Here is an 18,049-nt window from a genome sequence, read left to right as displayed (position 1 = left end):
GTTTGCCAGTTTATTTCTCATAAAGTGTGACAGAAATTAAGTTCCACTTGCGATAACATTTCCATTCCATTATAATTTTCCGTGCGACTCGTAAAACGCAGATGCTTTTCTCTACAGTATTATTCAAAGTTGTAGGAGAGTAATGAGGCGAAATCTGCATTTAGCAATTGCATCCGCGAAAAACGACCAGCGATTCTGTATAATTTTAATAAGCGAAAGAGTGAGGGGCGAATTAGAATTAATAAAAAACGTCGGGGTGGGAGTGAGACGGGTAATTAATCACGAAGCAGAGTGTGAAACGCGATTCGTCATAAAACGATGTGAAAAATGAAACTAACACTCGTCCATTGGAATTTATGTTAAAATGAGGCGAGTAAAATGATGAAGACTTTCCTGTTCGCGTCGGTGTGTACAGCACAAGACGTACAAATACCGACAAATATATTTTTCTATTCCTATCGGATAATACTGTAATTATTCAAGTGGTTTTCATTGGATAACAAGTACAATCGCAAATTTTAACGCAATGGTATCAAGTATACAAAGTAATAATTTTAAAACGTCAGTTTCAGTTTGTCTAATAATGAAACTTTTCATAGTCGTAGAAGTATAGAATTCTATTCGCTCGGAAGAATTACGTCACTCGCCTGCGGCTCGTGACAAAAAATCATCCTCACAAATAATAGCCATCATTATCCGCTCATTGAATAATATACTATTCTGCACCGTATGGACGAGTCTTAAAAAACCGGTAGAATGTGCATTGTTGCGTTAACGAAACGTCAACATCCAAAAACTGCATGTATTCAAATGTTGCTATTGTTTTTTTCCACGTCTGTACAGGGTGAATCAAGTTTTAGCGCCCTAGCGAAAACACCCACTTCTAATCGATTTAAAATTCTCAAAAAATTCAGGAAAGATTGTGTATCGCTGTAGAATATTCTGTAAAAATTTAAACTTTTTTAATGAAACAGGTAAATACATATTTCGTTTTAATTCAATAACCGCTAGATTAATTTGTAGGACGGCGCAATGTGTGGCCGTGATTTTTCCGTTTTTGTTTCCTTTTTTAGTTCATAGTTTTAAGACGGTACACGTTACGTGATTGATACCGATTAGATTTCTTTGTTAGGAAAGCGTGAGTAAGTTCGGAGTAAACGGTCGTTCAGACACAAAACTCGATCGCTGTCGATAGTTTGAACCCGATTTTCCTGCAGAAGTTGTTGTGGTGTAAAAATATTCAATAAGGTGAGTGTATCACTGAGTGACCTGTTTCTGTTGGTGTTGTGGTGAGTTTACCTAGTTTAATAATTGATTTTGATAACGATCATGGCCATAATTAAATACAATTAGTGTTGTGAGTCTTTAAATGTTTTATAATTAATTGGGGGTCGCTGACTGGGGTCAGGACTGCCCGTGATCTACAAGTAATTGAGGGTTGCTGACTGAGATCAGGACCGCTCGTGATTAATAATAATAATTAATTGAGAGTCGCTGACTGAGATCAGGACTGCTCGCGATTAATATTTAATTGAGAGTCGCTGACTGAGATCAGGACTGCTCGTGAGTTATAATTAATTATGATAATGTTATTTTCACCATTGAGGGTGATCATGTTGTTAATTTAATTAGAGTTGTAATGACAGTTGATGAGATTCCTAATTTTGATATGATTGAGCCCCGACATGTCGAGCTAATTAATTAGACTGTCCACCCTTCCTTTGTTTCCGGCAACTGTACACTAGCAGAGACCGTGGAGCTGCTAGTGGTGTGAAATTGATTGTGATCTATTGGACTGGCAGAGACCGGGGAGCTGCCAGTGGATGTGAGACAGATTGAGTGAGTCGCTGAGTGTTATCAGGGCTGCTCATCTGTGTATCGGGCGGAGCGAGTACTTGTACTCATTGCACACCTTCGTCGCGATGGTGATCACAATTGATTGAGGGTCGCTGAGTGTTATCAGGGCGCCTCGTTTGATTACAGTTGTTTATTGAGTTGAGGACTGAGTCCTAGAGGGTTCTATGTGAACCCTAGTCTTTCCCCTAACCCTGGACAGAGCTCAATTAGTTAATGTTAATTGATAATGACCTAAAGTACTAGAGCTCAATGAATATGTAATAATATTTGACAATCACCAAAGGTATTAGGAGTTGACGTTGCGATGGTACCATATTTAAGGTGTGTGTGATTCATTATTGTAAATATGTGGTGGTTGTGCTCGAACAACACTTTCAGCGAACTGGTTACTCACCACCCCATTTTATTATTTTACAGGAGGTAAGCCTGTGATAGATGTGCAGACCACGATCACCTCGATCCACGACTCAAGCCGCCACGACACCATTGTTAACGTAACGTTCACCCAATTATTTCATCTATTGACAATTACTAAATTACGACATCCTGACACTGCATCAAGTCTGATGTGTTATATTGATTGGTGATTTGATTAGTATCAGTATTATTACTACTTTTGTGTGCTGCCTCTCTCTGCGAGAGTTATCTTTCTCGCACTCGCATCATAGCATTAGCATTTGCCTACAAATTATATCAGAAGTGGGATCTGTCACTTATGTGCCTAAGGATTTTTGGTATCTTTGATATTAGGGGTCAGTTGAAAACTATTTAAGTACGACTTTAACAATATTTTGAATTGGGTTATTCCAAAATGGTGGTCGAGGTGATCAAAACAAAATATATAGGTGATCATAGCCGAAATTTGTTCGTTTTTATTTCTCTATTCAATAAGATTTCGCGATGAGTTCTCATCACAAACGAAGACGCAGTCGTCGTGAATCAACCTCTCCCGAAGAAAGAAGATACAGACGCCGCCGTACTCACGAGTCGAGCATGACGGAAAGTTCTATTGACCGCTTAACGGACGTCATGGCGACGTTTATTCAGCAGACGGCTAATAAATCTTCGGGATTTTCGTCCAAAGGCGAGGTTATTCCCATATTTAACCCCGAGGATGTGGGACAGGACGCCGTGGCCTGGTGCGGGAAAGTGGACGAACTACGAGAAACTTTCCATTGGTCCGAGGAGGCAACGATCTATTTCGCCCTCGCGAAACTGCGTGGCCTTGCAGAGACCTAGTATAAAGGTCTTCCAACGTTGAAATGGTCCTGGACGCAGTGGAAGGATAAAATCCAGCGGGCCTTCCCGTCAAAAAGGGACTTTTACGAGGATCTAGGAACAATGATGCGCCGTCGCAAGCGTCTCGACGAGAGCTACGCGAAGTACTTCCACGAAATGACAGCCCTCCTAAACGCATGCAAGATCACTGGCACTGACGCCGTGTCCTGCATCATCGGAGGTATTGACGACGTGATTCTTAAAACCGGGGCAAGAGCCGGAAACCATCAAACACCCGAAGCCCTGTATCAGTACCTATGTTCGTTAGTTGAAACACCCAGGAATAGCCAACGTGCGTCGTCATCAAAAATCGATCACAAGACCAAATCTTATAAGGGGGCTGAGACAGGTTCCAGAAAAACCATCTACAAGTGCTTCATTTGTGGAAAGACGGGGCACACCTCGCGGCAATGTTACAGGAACAAGGATAAAAGAGGTAAACTGTGCTACGTTTGTCACAAGGCCGGACATTTCGAGGCGGATTGTCCATCGAAGAAATCCGGGCAACCGGCGAGGCCGATCGCGTGACTAGCACAGTCATCGTCGCCGAAATCTCCCAACAGCAAATTTTATAAGGACGCTCTACTCGACGGTTCCCCCTCAACCGCTTACATCGACCTGGGGAGCTCCTGTACAACAATAAAATTGTCCGAAATTCAACGCCTAGGTATACGGTATGACCCTACCGATAAGACATTACTCCGCGGCTACGGCGGTGGACAGGTGACCACCTTGGGTACCACTACAATCAAGATTTCGGTGGATCAAGTCGAGGCTCCCGTTAAGGTACATGTGGTACCTGATGCAGCCCAAATTGTACCGGTACTCATCGGGAGAACGTTCACTGAATTGCCGGAAGTTATTGTTGTCAAGGATAATTCGTCACTGCAAATTATGACAAGTAGTCCCACCGTTGCATCAATAGAGCTGGAACCAGACATCAAGAAAATCAAACTTCAGGTTATTCGAACGACAGTGATACCGTCCAATCATGTAGGACATGTCTTTGTCACTGGTGGTGACTACGACGGCGAACTAGTAATCGAAGCGAGCATACGGGCGCAGGAGGGACGAGACCGACGTTGGCTTTATTTAACCCGGAGCTGACAACGGAAGTACACACTGATGCAATCGTCAAACGACCAACGGGGAACAAAAATTTCATTCATATGAACTTGAAACTCTCGCAGTTGTCGAAAGTCTAAAGAAATTCCGATCATATTTGCTTGGAATACAGTTTACTGTGGTCACGGATTGCAATGCTTTGAAGGCGACCAGCGTGAAAAAGCAAATCATACCCCGTATCGCTAGGTGGTGGCTTCAACTCCAGGAATTTAGTTTTGAAGTCAAGTACAGACCAGGTACGCGGATGAAGCATGTCGACGCATTGAGTAGAAACCCGCCCGCTACCAACGCTGAAGAAGAGGAGATACTGCGCATCGAGCAAGCAGATTGGGTTTTGTCGGGCCAGTTAACCGATCAGAAGATCAAGGATATTCATAAAATTCTATCTAAACCACCGCAAACCGAAGCAGAATTCCGAGTATACAAAGACTATGCCCTAAGAGACGGCCGCGTTTACAGAATTACGGCACGCGGGATACAATGGGTAGTTCCGCGCGGAATGAGGCAGCAAGTAGTTCGGGCCTCGCACGACGATTTTGGTCACTTTGCGGTGGAAAAGACACTGTATAGATTATCCGAGAACTATTGGTTTCCACGAATGCGCAAGTATGTGGAACAATATATTGCCTGCTGCATACCGTGTCTTTACAACAAACGGATATCAGGGAAGAAAGAGGGTTTTCTACATCCAATAAAGAAAACAGCAGAGCCTCTAAATATATTCCACGTTGATCACTTGGGTCCATTCCCCAGAAGCAGAAAGGGTCACATGTTCATTATTGCGGGTATAGACGCATTCACAAAATTCATCTTTCTACGGGCAGCGAAATCTACAAAAGCGAAGCACCGCGTTTACAGCCAACGTATTTAAAACATTCTGTCTGCAAAATAATATCAAGCACGTCACCAACGCCGTAGCTACACCCAGAGCCAATGGCCAAGTTGAGAGGCTAAACAGAACAATTCTGTCGGCATTACTTACATCGGTCTTAGAAGAGGAAAGATGGGACGAACAATTGCGCTCTGTCCAATTTGCCATCAATAACGTCGTAAATAAATCAACGCGCAAAACAGCAAGCCAATTATTATTTGGATTTACACCCCGGAGTGGTACCGATGTCGTCTTACGAGACGAAGTCTCTCAAATACCATCAGTGATCGAGGACCTGCTAGCCGCAAGACAGGACGCTGCTAAACAGATAGAGGCGGCACAGCGACAACAAAAGAAGTCTTTTGACCGGAAAAGGAAGGCTCCACGAAAGTACAAAGAAGGCGATTTGGTCGCAATCGAGAAAAACTCGACGGCTACGGGCACCAGTCGAAAACTACAACCCCCGTTCAGTGGTCCCATGGTAATTAGGAAAGTGTTACCTAACGATCGATATGTGGTCACAGACATGGAAGATTCCCATCGAACCTCGAAGAAGTCAATTTACAACAGAGTCATTGCTGTTGACCACATGAAACCATGGTGCACACCTGGAGGTGTTTCCGACTCAACGGCTAACGAAAGCGGCGAAGACGGGGTCGTTCTTTCAGAAGACAGTGACGATGAAACCGACGAATGACATCTCGGGACGAGATGGTTGCAGGATGGCCGAATCTGTAGGACGGCGCAATGTGTGGCCGTGATTTTTCCGTTTTTGTTTCCTTTTTTAGTTCATAGTTTTAAGACGGTACACGTTACGTGATTGATACCGATTAGATTTCTTTGTTAGGAAAGCGTGAGTAAGTTCGGAGTAAACGGTCGTTCAGACACAAAACTCGATCGCTGTCGATAGTTTGAACCCGATTTTCCTGCAGAAGTTGTTGTGGTGTAAAAATATTCAATAAGGTGAGTGTATCACTGAGTGACCTGTTTCTGTTGGTGTTGTGGTGAGTTTACCTAGTTTAATAATTGATTTTGATAACGATCATGGCCATAATTAAATACAATTAGTGTTGTGAGTCTTTAAATGTTTTATAATTAATTGGGGGTCGCTGACTGGGGTCAGGACTGCCCGTGATCTACAAGTAATTGAGGGTTGCTGACTGAGATCAGGACCGCTCGTGATTAATAATAATAATTAATTGAGAGTCGCTGACTGAGATCAGGACTGCTCGCGATTAATATTTAATTGAGAGTCGCTGACTGAGATCAGGACTGCTCGTGAGTTATAATTAATTATGATAATGTTATTTTCACCATTGAGGGTGATCATGTTGTTAATTTAATTAGAGTTGTAATGACAGTTGATGAGATTCCTAATTTTGATATGATTGAGCCCCGACATGTCGAGCTAATTAATTAGACTGTCCACCCTTCCTTTGTTTCCGGCAACTGTACACTAGCAGAGACCGTGGAGCTGCTAGTGGTGTGAAATTGATTGTGATCTATTGGACTGGCAGAGACCGGGGAGCTGCCAGTGGATGTGAGACAGATTGAGTGAGTCGCTGAGTGTTATCAGGGCTGCTCATCTGTGTATCGGGCGGAGCGAGTACTTGTACTCATTGCACACCTTCGTCGCGATGGTGATCACAATTGATTGAGGGTCGCTGAGTGTTATCAGGGCGCCTCGTTTGATTACAGTTGTTTATTGAGTTGAGGACTGAGTCCTAGAGGGTTCTATGTGAACCCTAGTCTTTCCCCTAACCCTGGACAGAGCTCAATTAGTTAATGTTAATTGATAATGACCTAAAGTACTAGAGCTCAATGAATATGTAATAATATTTGACAATCACCAAAGGTATTAGGAGTTGACGTTGCGATGGTACCATATTTAAGGTGTGTGTGATTCATTATTGTAAATATGTGGTGGTTGTGCTCGAACAACACTTTCAGCGAACTGGTTACTCACCACCCCATTTTATTATTTTACAGGAGGTAAGCCTGTGATAGATGTGCAGACCACGATCACCTCGATCCACGACTCAAGCCGCCACGACACCATTGTTAACGTAACGTTCACCCAATTATTTCATCTATTGACAATTACTAAATTACGACATCCTGACACTGCATCAAGTCTGATGTGTTATATTGATTGGTGATTTGATTAGTATCAGTATTATTACTACTTTTGTGTGCTGCCTCTCTCTGCGAGAGTTATCTTTCTCGCACTCGCATCATAGCATTAGCATTTGCCTACAAATTTACATAATTTTTGACTGGAAGTCCTTTCGAACCTTTGGGAAAAATTTGGTGTCATTGAAATCATGAAAACATCACCGGTTTCCGAAATAAATGTAATTTGATATTAAAGTCCAAGATTTAGCTATGATTACAAATTGGGCGGTCACTACCACAAAAGAGGTTGACATGGCTTGTTTATGGTACCCTTTAGTGACTTAAGAATTGCGAGAAAAGTTGTCAACAGATGTCTGCTAACAATGAGGTATTTATTTATGACACTGCAGTTGTCAGTCATTTTTCTCTCTTAATGTTAAAATTCCAATAATTCAAAAAATAACATTTTTCTTTTGATAAATGTTTTCTTTGAATTAATTGTGAATTATGAGCGTGTACGAAAAAAAATTTTTTTTTGGATCAAAATCGATTTTTTAAATTTTATGGCTCTGAATGAGTGATACGGGAAAATTGATTGCACACATTTGAAACCTTATGTGAAGGGAATGTAAGCCCAAAGTTTTATAATTTTTACTAATTTTTTAATAGGGTTTATCGTGCGGGCGGTAAAACTTGAGTCACCCTGTACATGAGAGGTGTTCAATAACAAATTGTGTTCCCATTTTGTCAATTAAAAATTATGGCTTTGTTCATTTTTATTTTCAGTTCCGATGATGCAGAATGTAATAGATTAGTTGGGTATGCACGCGTGTATAATTGGTTGCATACCGTACATACAGGGGATATAATATATGAAGTTTCATTTATATTCCCACAGGAATGTTTGTGCATACCCTGTAATTAACTTTAAAGGGTAATAGAACATACGTACCTATGGTTTCACGAACTAATCATATTTTGCTCAATTAAATTAATTACTACATGTTCGGCTTAGTAAGTTAGTATTAATTTTAGGTGACTTCAATAGTGTTAAACGAAATGTTATTTGATGCCAAAATAAACAGTTCAACTTCGTTAAATTAAATTTCACTCGATGGGGACTTTGTAGTTTGAATTTATTTCGCTCTTGCTCTGGTTATGATCAATGTAATGTCTTAATTTTCAAGTCCTCGGTGTCTGCTTGTCTTTATTGCTTAGTTCCAGAAAATTAAATTAACGAGAAAAAAGTGTAGAAGTCTTGGATACAGCACAAAGTAAGTGAATACTTTTAGAACAAGGGATAATTTGCACCAGTATTTAATGAAATAGGCGGAACAGCTTCTGCACACGAGGCGGCGGTGTTAATACCGCTCGCCGATGGCCCACCGTTTAGAAACACATAAATAAGTAAGACGTCTCTATCAAGAAAACTCTCACGTCTTTATCTCCACCGCATTTAACAACAAGCGATCATTGATAACGTATGTCGCGCACAAGTTAGATCTAGTAGTGGCTAGTGTGGCGCGCCGTACTTGCCGATTGACAGATTTTTTGGTGATCATGTTGCTACGCAACAGACATGTTTGAACTTTGACGTTAATTATTTCAACCGCATTCGTCTCAAAACAGTCAATACGCCTTATTATAAAACCGCAGGGTTTAGCTATTCACAACACGTCGTTTGTGTAGCATAATTGGTGGCTTTAGAGTAAACAATCGGGTACTTGATGTTGCTCACACAATTCAGATCAACAACACGATGCACCTCTCGCAATAAGAATATGACGCGAGGGATTTATAAGAGTTGCGAAATATATCTTCTGAAAAAAACTTAAACAAAAGCTGCGACGAAAGAAAACAAGAAGGAAAAAACAAAACGCGATGTTGTATACTTGCTGTTGAAATAGTTTTTCAAGATGTCGGACTGACAGACAGATAACAAGCATAATAGCTTGTTAGGAATAATTAGTAACTGAAGATGCTGCTTGTTTGCCTCGAGGGGCAACGTTTCGACCGTTACTGTGAAGAGGCGTTTGCCATTTTACGTAGAAGCAGCGTCCAACGGAAAAACGTGTCGGTATGTCGAAAATAATCGACTTTTAGTGAACGTCGCCGATCTGTCGGGGACAATTTAGAAAAAAAAAACTTTCGGGGGGCGCAAATCACGCGCCACGAAACTGTCGACGCCGAAATAATCTCGAAGGAAACAACTGTCAACTACTTCCTGAACAGGATGAGGGGCAGGATGAGAATTGGTAATGTACCCAATGAACGACTGTTGAGAAGTGTTCTCGACGACTAAGTCTCCGGATTAAATTACGAAAGAGGTGTTATCAATCTCGACGCGAAATTATCTAGTTAAGTAAAAGCCGGGATCCTGCAGGAAACACAAGACAAGGACTCGCAGTCACGCCGAAATAAACGTCAGGATTAATGTATGATCCTGTTTCACATGTGTCTGTTGACGGCTCTGGATCGAGCGTTTCCGGAGAGGAGCGAATCGCCTTGCATGTTTTTTTTTCCGTCGACAGACGAATACCGCGTAATTTTGAATTCGCGGAACAAACGCCAAGAGGAACGTTTTCATTATTGCATCCATTCCGAACGTTTTCAATTTTCATGTATTAATTACGGCTCGACTCTGGCAGAGAAAATTGAGTTCACTGTTTATTGTTTTTTTATTGTTCAGATCCATTAACACCACTTCGCGGAAACATCAAAGACCGGCCGTAATTATTTGGAATTTTAATTAAAAAGTACGTTTTCCGACGTAAAACACGCCCCTCGTACATCATCCCTGGTACTTACACCCCGATGGCCTGGGCACGAACTCGAACACCGCCCTGAAGCCCCTGTACTCGATGTTCTCGTCGGACTTGAAGTGTATCCAGAGGTACCTGTCCGACGACTGGATCATCGGGGGAAAGTCGTTGCCGCAGAACTTCCTCTCGATCCTGTCGTTGTAGCCGTGTTGTCCGTTTCTGACCTCCAGGAAGTCGTGCTCGCAGTTGTTGCTCTGTTCGATTTCGAAATAATCCCGAAAATCCAGTTTGATTATGTGGCCTTCGGGCGCTGGAACAATTCAGACGTATGAAAATTTGATTTGTCCGACATTAAAAGCGCTCGGAATAATTTTTTTATTAAAAAGCTCTTAGCGTTCCGGGCGAAATCAATTAACGATGCACATTTTTTTTTTTTGATCGGATCGCCCATTTACGAATTCCACCCTCGGCTTCGGGGTATTAATGAGAGTTCGGAAAAAGGAGGGGTCGAATTCAAAGGAACGGTTATTTTAATGATAAATACGCTTCGAAATCGAATTGGGATTTAATCAGTTTCGGAAATATGGAAACATGAAATCGCACTCCGTCGACCTGTTTATTATTTATTTAATGCTGAAATAATCAAGTTTCGCGTTCAATTTTTATACTAATATTATATCATGGCTTGTGAAGTTAGTTGATAAAAGTGCATTCGATTAGGTGGAAAATTTCATTTAAAAAACAAATTAAAAAAGTATTCGAATTTGCACGAGTTTTCATTTTTAACTTGTTCGAAATTGGATTTTTTTAATAACGCAGATTAATCTCTGACGATACTGTGGAATTTGAAAATATCATTTCGCGTTGTATTGTTGGAATCAGTTTCAACGAATTATATACATATAATTATTAGTTTCCGTAGTTACATAATACTGAATTTTCAATACCCTCATTTTGAACCAACATACTCAAATTAATTTAACTTTACATTCGATTTGGATGCGCCGCCATTGAAAAGTTCGTAATATTTGAGATACGTAAAATATTGCATTACTGTTTTTATCTATTTAAACAAAACTGTTTTTTGATATCTACTTGAATAAAAATGGTAAATACGAATAATATTTTAACTTTTTTTGAGTAAAATGCAAAATTCAAGTACCTACTCAAGTACACGTAAGTGAAATCGGAGATTTTGCGAAACTTGAAGGAACGACTTCCTAAATTACTTTGTGCTTGACGATGAACGATCTGAAACATAGTTTTACGCTATCGCCACCGCAGTCTCCAGACTTGCCCTCTACAGGAAAACTTTGGGAAGATCGACAAGTGCGAAAACAATTTGCCACCGATGCGATCAGTTTAGGGAATGCCTCGTGAGGCGTTCGAAAGTGGAAGAGTGCTCAGACCTTTCAGGGCTTGAGTAATTTTTTGTCCGTACTTTGTTTTTTTTTTTTGCTACAGAGACGATCACTCGATTTAAAAAAAAATCATAAAATTCTACGATGTTAACATTTTGAGGGCAGTGTACTTGAACATCATTTAAGAAGCAACGGACGTTCAAAAAGACTATGATTTTTTTCCCTTTTATAAAGGTAGGTCGCTTAATTAGTTAGTATGGTTTAAGATTTCCTTCACATACACAGCCGCACTAAGGAATCATTCACACAGCTGATGCCACGAGGTTAACAAAAACAAAAGGAAAAGAACTCACCCCACCATTTTATTACAGAAATTAATTTTTTTCTCAAAGGCTTGAAAACGTTAATTAATTTGTGTGAAATTTATTTACTTTCTCAACATCGGAACAATTCCCATTTGAACTTGAAATTATCCAGCTGCAATAATACAAGAACGGAAACTGTAAAACGTGTTTATTTTTTTTTTTTTATAGCAGATGTTAAATTGTCCTTTTATCTATTCAAATCAAAAGGTCAAGTAGCATTTTAACCGCAAGGGTAGATAAAGTACTACTTTAACAGCAAGGATAGATAAAGTGATTTTTTTTTGTATTACCCTAACAACGCTCATACTACCCGACACGATTAGTATTGATTTAAAAAAAATGTTTTAATAATAATATACAAATGCGATAGAAAAAAATTGAATATCTCGACTAACGTCTCGACGCTAAAAAACGCTCTCGAAGATAAAATTCAATTTTATCGTCTTGTATTACTCTATTATTAAACAAAAACAACAACATGAGACAGTAATAGATACTAATAACAGTTACCACTTTGGAGTTACATTTCTAATTTATTTCGGCGCATCCACCATTTTAAACGAACTGTAAAATTCATTTTTTCTACTCTCTTCTCTAAAGCGCGACATTTTGCATTGACAAATAGTGTATAAAACGGCACTTTAAATACGATTGTTCATTAGTCACGACTTGATGTGCATTCGGGCGTTTTCGGCATAGTAAACACGCTCGAAGATTCTTTAAACACGGCTTGAATTTTTTGGACACAAATCAAGTTGGTAATTTGACGTTTCGTAGAAAAAGTATAGTATGCAACTCGTTTCCAAACTTTTTAGTTACTCGTTTCATTAAACACTCGCTACGCCGCTGCCTAATAAAACTCGTGACTAAAAAGACGTTGATAAACCTTGTTGCATAATATACTATTATACGAGGGCCAGTTACTGGTATTTGTCATTTATATTAAAAAAAACGAATATAATCGAAATAGTTTTCAAACCGACATGAGATTTCATCTCTAATAGAAATTTATTTTTACCATTTTCCACTAAGGTTAACAAGTTTGCGCCGTGTTACGTAATTCAATATTAATCTTCATTACATTTTGACACCTATCAAATTTCATGGGAATAAAAAAAATATAAAAAGCATTCGTACAACTTCCACTGCACTAGTTTCGGCGAGACCAATTAATCATCGTGTATTTTGTTACTTCAAATATCCAACTGAACAGGATCAGGATAATAGACACTCCTACGGTGCATCGTTCGGCCTAGCAAACGCTAAAATACATATTATATTCACATCAACGAATATATTGACGGGCAGTGATAAATCCTAAAAACAACATTGATAACACAGGTCTGCACTGATTTCGATGTTTGCATAAAATTGACAGTTTTTGAACAATTTCGACCCCCTGATTACGAAAATGATTTTGGTTTTGCGCTATCACGTCTAGTTTTTTCACAAAGCGTTTTTTCTCGAAATTGAAATGTTCACCTAGAATGAATGAATTATTTCAAAATTTCGATATTGTAATATCGGACAACAATATGGATATTCGAAATTTCCTTGTTTTATTTGCGAGTGGGACTGCCGGGCACGAGACAAGCATTGGACTCAAAAGAAGTGGCCTTTAAGAACTAGACTTGTACCGGGAAGCAATAATAAAAAATAATTTATTTGTATTCTAAAAAAGTAGTATTAGGTACCACCAATGCATATCAAACTCTGTTTGATGAAGCAATTTGTAAAGCCTCTTGATAAAAATGGACAATGTTTTAAGTATTAATGTACAAAGTTACCAGATCTCTCCAATGCCAAATTAAAAGAGCTTAGGACCTCAAATAAGATCTTTGTACAAAGGTAATGATTTTCAAAATTCTATGAATGTTGTTGAAAGGAATGCCTGCACGGCATTTAAGAACGTCGTAGAAAAATTGCTTGGAAATCACAAAGATGAAGACTACGAAAATATTGTAAGAATCATGTTTAAAAATTTTCACATTTTGAGATGTAATATGAGTTTGAAAGTGAATTTCCTCTTTTCGCACTTAAATCTTTTTCCTAAAAATCTTGATGCTGTCAACGAGGAACAAGGGGAACGTCTTGACCAAGATATAAAACAAATGGAGAAGTGATATCAAGGAAGATGGAGCGTATCAATGATGGTAGACTTTTGCTGGATGTTACAGCGCGATGTACCCAAAAAAATATACAGCAGGCAATCAATTAAAAGAAGTTTCCTCACAAAGCGTTAAAGATGCCATTCTCATAAGGAATAAAAAATTTAGTTAGATTATTAACCAAGAATTATTATAAACATCTTAATTTCGTAAATAAATTGCTTATTTTTTTTTGTTAATTGTGAAAAAACCTGACGTGATACAAAAAAATGAATTGTATTTTTGTAATCAGGGCTCCTCCAATGTTATACAAAATCAGTTATCAAAATCAAAACATCGCTTAAAAAGTTTTGTTTTGCAAGCCTGTGTAATTAATTAATTTCGAGTAGGTTGGAATTTTTTATCAAAACGATATCGAATTCTCGTGTAAGGTAAAATGATGAATTAATTATGCGTTATTTTAGTGAATTATGAAAACCACTTAATTTGATTTGGTGCGTCACAAATTCCTTTGGTAAATATTTCACCAATTCCGACCAATCACAATCGATTCGACGCCGTTTTTTTGACTAAATAATCCCACTAAACGTTTCCCGTCCCGTTTTGGCAGAGTGCACCGCCGATGCAATATGCATAACGCCATCCATTCCGTGCCTTTACGGTCATACACTCAACTCCGGGGCCATTACTGCGGCGGCGGTCCTGCAGATATCGAACACAATTGCTTGTCTATCGGATAATCAAAATATTCGGTGCATCCTAGCGTGAATGGCCACCACCAGCGGTGATGGATGACCCGGTCACATTCGACGTTTTCATGCGGACTGAAGCGCTAGGTTATCGTTTTTATGATCCGACCTGAACAGAATCCCGTGTAGTTTTTATCGCGTTAACTTGTTTCCAAAACAGATATTTTTCGTCGATAAAAAAGTCATCATTTTAATTGCCCTCGCCGCCGGTTTTCATGTAAATGATTAACGACGCGGAAGAGTCATGAAACGATGCTCCTGAAAAATGTTAAATATTTTCTCGGAGCCGACGATTAATAATAGTTTTATCTGATGCGGGAACCGGAGCCGGGAGCTTTTGTTAATACTTCCCGGAACTTCGACGAGAGCCGCGACAATGGACCGATCACAAAAATTTCACGCTCGACTTGAACCCAACTTCGCTTAAAAACACCGCAAAGCAACAATGCATCGAGGATCGCACGAGCATAGGTAACCCGTCGCGCACGTCGCGTTAGACTCATTTACGCATTTTCCACCACCGAGAACGCTCTGTCGTATTACACTTAAATTTTCATTTTCTCTTTAGGCGTTAATTCTGCAAAGCCGAACCCCCGTTTAAGGGTGCGTAAAAAGCTCCGATAACTTGGTTTACATTATTTCGTGTAATAATCTGGACGATAACTGGGACCGTTCCTTTGCTGGCCGCCCCTATTCAATTTTCTCGTTTCTTCGCCGCCTTATCCCATTGTGCCTCCCGAAATTAGTGTGTGTTCCAATTTTAATACAGTCGCCGCTGCGATTTATAATGAAGATAACGCGGTGAGATTAAAAGTGCGAGTGTTTTGTGGTCAACGCCCTGTTTGAAACCGTCTCTAATAAATATCAACTTAGCACAAACCGAGAAAAATTGCTAAAACTAACGGGGTCACATCGCCACAACGTAGGCATACTGCGACGTAGCGCCTGTCACAATAACTGGTAACCGCGGCCGGATGCGGACAAGTGTTGGGTTTGGGATTTGAGGCGCCGCTCGTGCGAACTACCGACCAGAATGCTTCCTGATTGGACTTTAATTCGGAGCTGGTCAGTAGCTTAACTAGTTCAAATTATGGGGCAAGTAAGGAGCTTCCGGGAGGAAAATTTAACATTTCTCGGGAACCGTGAGGGACTTGTTGAACGTGACTTGCCGCTCAGCAATTAGCTAAAGTATGAGCCAAGGTCCGACCTCGCTCGAAACGAATTAAATCAAGCGAGGAATTGATCTCTCGTCAAACTCCCGGCGAGATCCCTCAAAAGAAACTTCTTCGGGCCCTCCACACGAAACTTTTCTTGCCGTCGAGAACTGCTAATGAACTTTCTCATAATAAAATTTGTTTGGCATGATCGTCGAACTAGCACAAGACAAACACGGATCGGTTTACTTTTACGAGATTTATCGGATAAGTTTATCGGAAGTCGCGTCTCTTCGCTATGCAGACAATTTGTTTGTTTGTTTTTTTTTTTTTTAATCAAAACGCCGCAATCACGCATCGGCTGCCGTGGAAGAGTGTGCTCGGGCAGACGTTTTAATTTCGGACGAAATGGATAAATCTAGTTTAAAACCTGAGTGCAGAATGAGTTTATAACTCAATAATATTGTTTTCAGTTACGAACGAGTCGCTGATTTGAAATCCATTACAAGTTGAACGGTATCGGAAGGCCGAAAAGGAACGTCAGTAAGCCAGTAATTTAAATGCGGATCGGTCCACATCGGACGGGAAAAATAATTAAAATTACATTATCGACTGAAAAACGGAAGCGATCGGGGGCGGCGTTTTTCCGATTCGGAAAATTATTAAAATTCGACTTCGACAGTCCTCCGCCGCTGAGAGGATCACGATACGGGGTGAGTGACATTTTTCACATTTTTTTCCAAACTCTATTTCTACTGTAGCAAATCTGAGCTCCCAGATTTCACTCGAGACTTTTATATTTATTTATATTTCTTTCATGTGTTTTTATGTCTCTGTCGACAACTTCGCAGGGCTTACTTTGTTCGTTTCAGACTTAACTTTTATTATTTTTATACATTTACCTACGTTTGATAAAATTTTACAAAGATTGTTTACCGTAGCTTTCGTTAATATTTTTTTAAAGAAAATACTTTTTGCCACTAAAATAGGGAATAAAAACGAGAGCAAAATACGAGGGTCGAAAAGTACGCGACCCGGCACCTGGAGGTCAATATTGTGTCTAAATTCTGTTGTAGCATGGGTTATTATAAATATTTCTTACGTCGCAGTTGGCTGTGAAATTTGCCACTTACAATACATAGCGTAACTATACTACACCAAAGATAAATTGACTGCGTGGTTGCCTAAAAACAATAATTACATGTTTTTAAAAAGAAATACTGTAACAAATAATTGAAGTCAAATCACGCCACAACAAAACTAAATTTAGTTTGTCTGTTTTACTGAAAAGTGAAAATAAAAACAAATGAAGTAACCAACTTCCTGCAAGAAACACTCTTAAAAAAACTCTATTACTTCTGCAACTAACTTAAAATACCGCAGTTAATATTTTGAAAAATGAAAAAACGATGAAAACTGCAAAGTGACAGGCGTGAGCTGTCAAATATCAAATTTGCAAATCCACAAGGGGCGGGCAAATGTATACGTATACCATAAATCACAGCCAACTATGATGTAAGAAACATTTATAATAACCCCGTATTTCAATATCGTGTTTGTGAGATGCAAATATACTACTTATCATGGAAAATGCAACACCCAGAAATAGTGAATATACATATTTTGATGAAATTCGGTACAGTAATTAGGTGTTAACTAAAGATAAAATGGTGATAATTTGAAAGAAATACGTGAAGAAAATACCCCTATCTTTTAGATTATTCTTATCCGAACATGCATTTCTTTTTATTCTTGACGATCAGTTATCATCAATAACTTCAGTATATCGCAGCATTTAATGTGTTAATGCTTATACAAGGTTATTATAAATGATTGTAGTCCAAGTAAGCGTAAAAACTGAATGTAACATTTATGGTTGCCGCTCCATATAAAAAACATCAAAATTATGTGAATAAGTGCGTACACATCGTTCACACACAGGAGTTAAATTGGGTCCAAATTCAATCGTTAATTTAAAAAAAATAAATAAAACTCTCATCACCGCACTTTTCACCTAAAAAATGACAGTGACAGCGACAAAAATTGACAGTTCACATGAAAGCAACAAAATTTTCATAACATGGACATGGCCTGCTTCGACTGCAATCATTTATAATAACCCTGTACTATGCCTCCAGTACGCAGACGGGCCCATTAGCAGCACGTAACTCAATTTGAAAGAGGCCGCGTTATCTGAATGCAAGAAGCAGGTCTTTCCTATAGGGCAATCGCTCATGGTGTGGCACGAAATGCGGCCACTGTGTTACGGTGTTGTCGTGCCTGGTTTGAAGACCAATGTTACTG

The 18,049-nt window shown here is 39.5% G+C and overlaps 2 protein-coding genes and 1 pseudogene across 12 annotated transcripts in view; 2 read left to right on the top strand and 1 right to left on the bottom strand.

The window, feature by feature from the left end:
- LOC138124289 (uncharacterized) overlaps positions 1-18,049 on the bottom strand; it is a 176,736-nt gene that overhangs the window by 9,416 nt on the left and 149,271 nt on the right. For all 10 annotated transcript variants that reach the window (XM_069039285.1, XM_069039286.1, XM_069039284.1 and 7 more), the window contains one exon: positions 10,055-10,318. In XM_069039285.1, coding sequence (XP_068895386.1) covers positions 10,055-10,318 — 264 coding nt within the window. The remainder of the gene's footprint in view (positions 1-10,054; positions 10,319-18,049) is intronic.
- LOC138124287 (5-oxoprolinase) overlaps positions 1-18,049 on the top strand; it is a 129,410-nt gene that overhangs the window by 32,888 nt on the left and 78,473 nt on the right. The window contains exon 13 of one of the 2 annotated variants that reach the window (XM_069039275.1): positions 16,219-16,251. The exons of the other annotated variant lie outside the window; for it this stretch is intronic. Within the exon in view, the coding sequence (XP_068895376.1) occupies positions 16,219-16,236 (18 nt within the window). The 3' untranslated portion in view covers positions 16,237-16,251. Of the gene's footprint in view, positions 1-16,218; positions 16,252-18,049 lie in introns of those variants that run through there. 2 annotated transcript variants of the gene reach the window in all.
- On the top strand, positions 1,022-7,387 carry LOC138124370 (uncharacterized; annotated as a pseudogene).

The sequence above is a fragment of the Tenebrio molitor genome, chromosome 2 (genome assembly GCF_963966145.1).
Source record: "Tenebrio molitor chromosome 2, icTenMoli1.1, whole genome shotgun sequence".
NCBI lineage: Eukaryota > Metazoa > Arthropoda > Insecta > Coleoptera > Tenebrionidae > Tenebrio > Tenebrio molitor.
The sequence above is the reverse complement of the archived record's forward strand: the minus strand, read 5'-3'. Positions and strand labels throughout refer to the sequence as shown.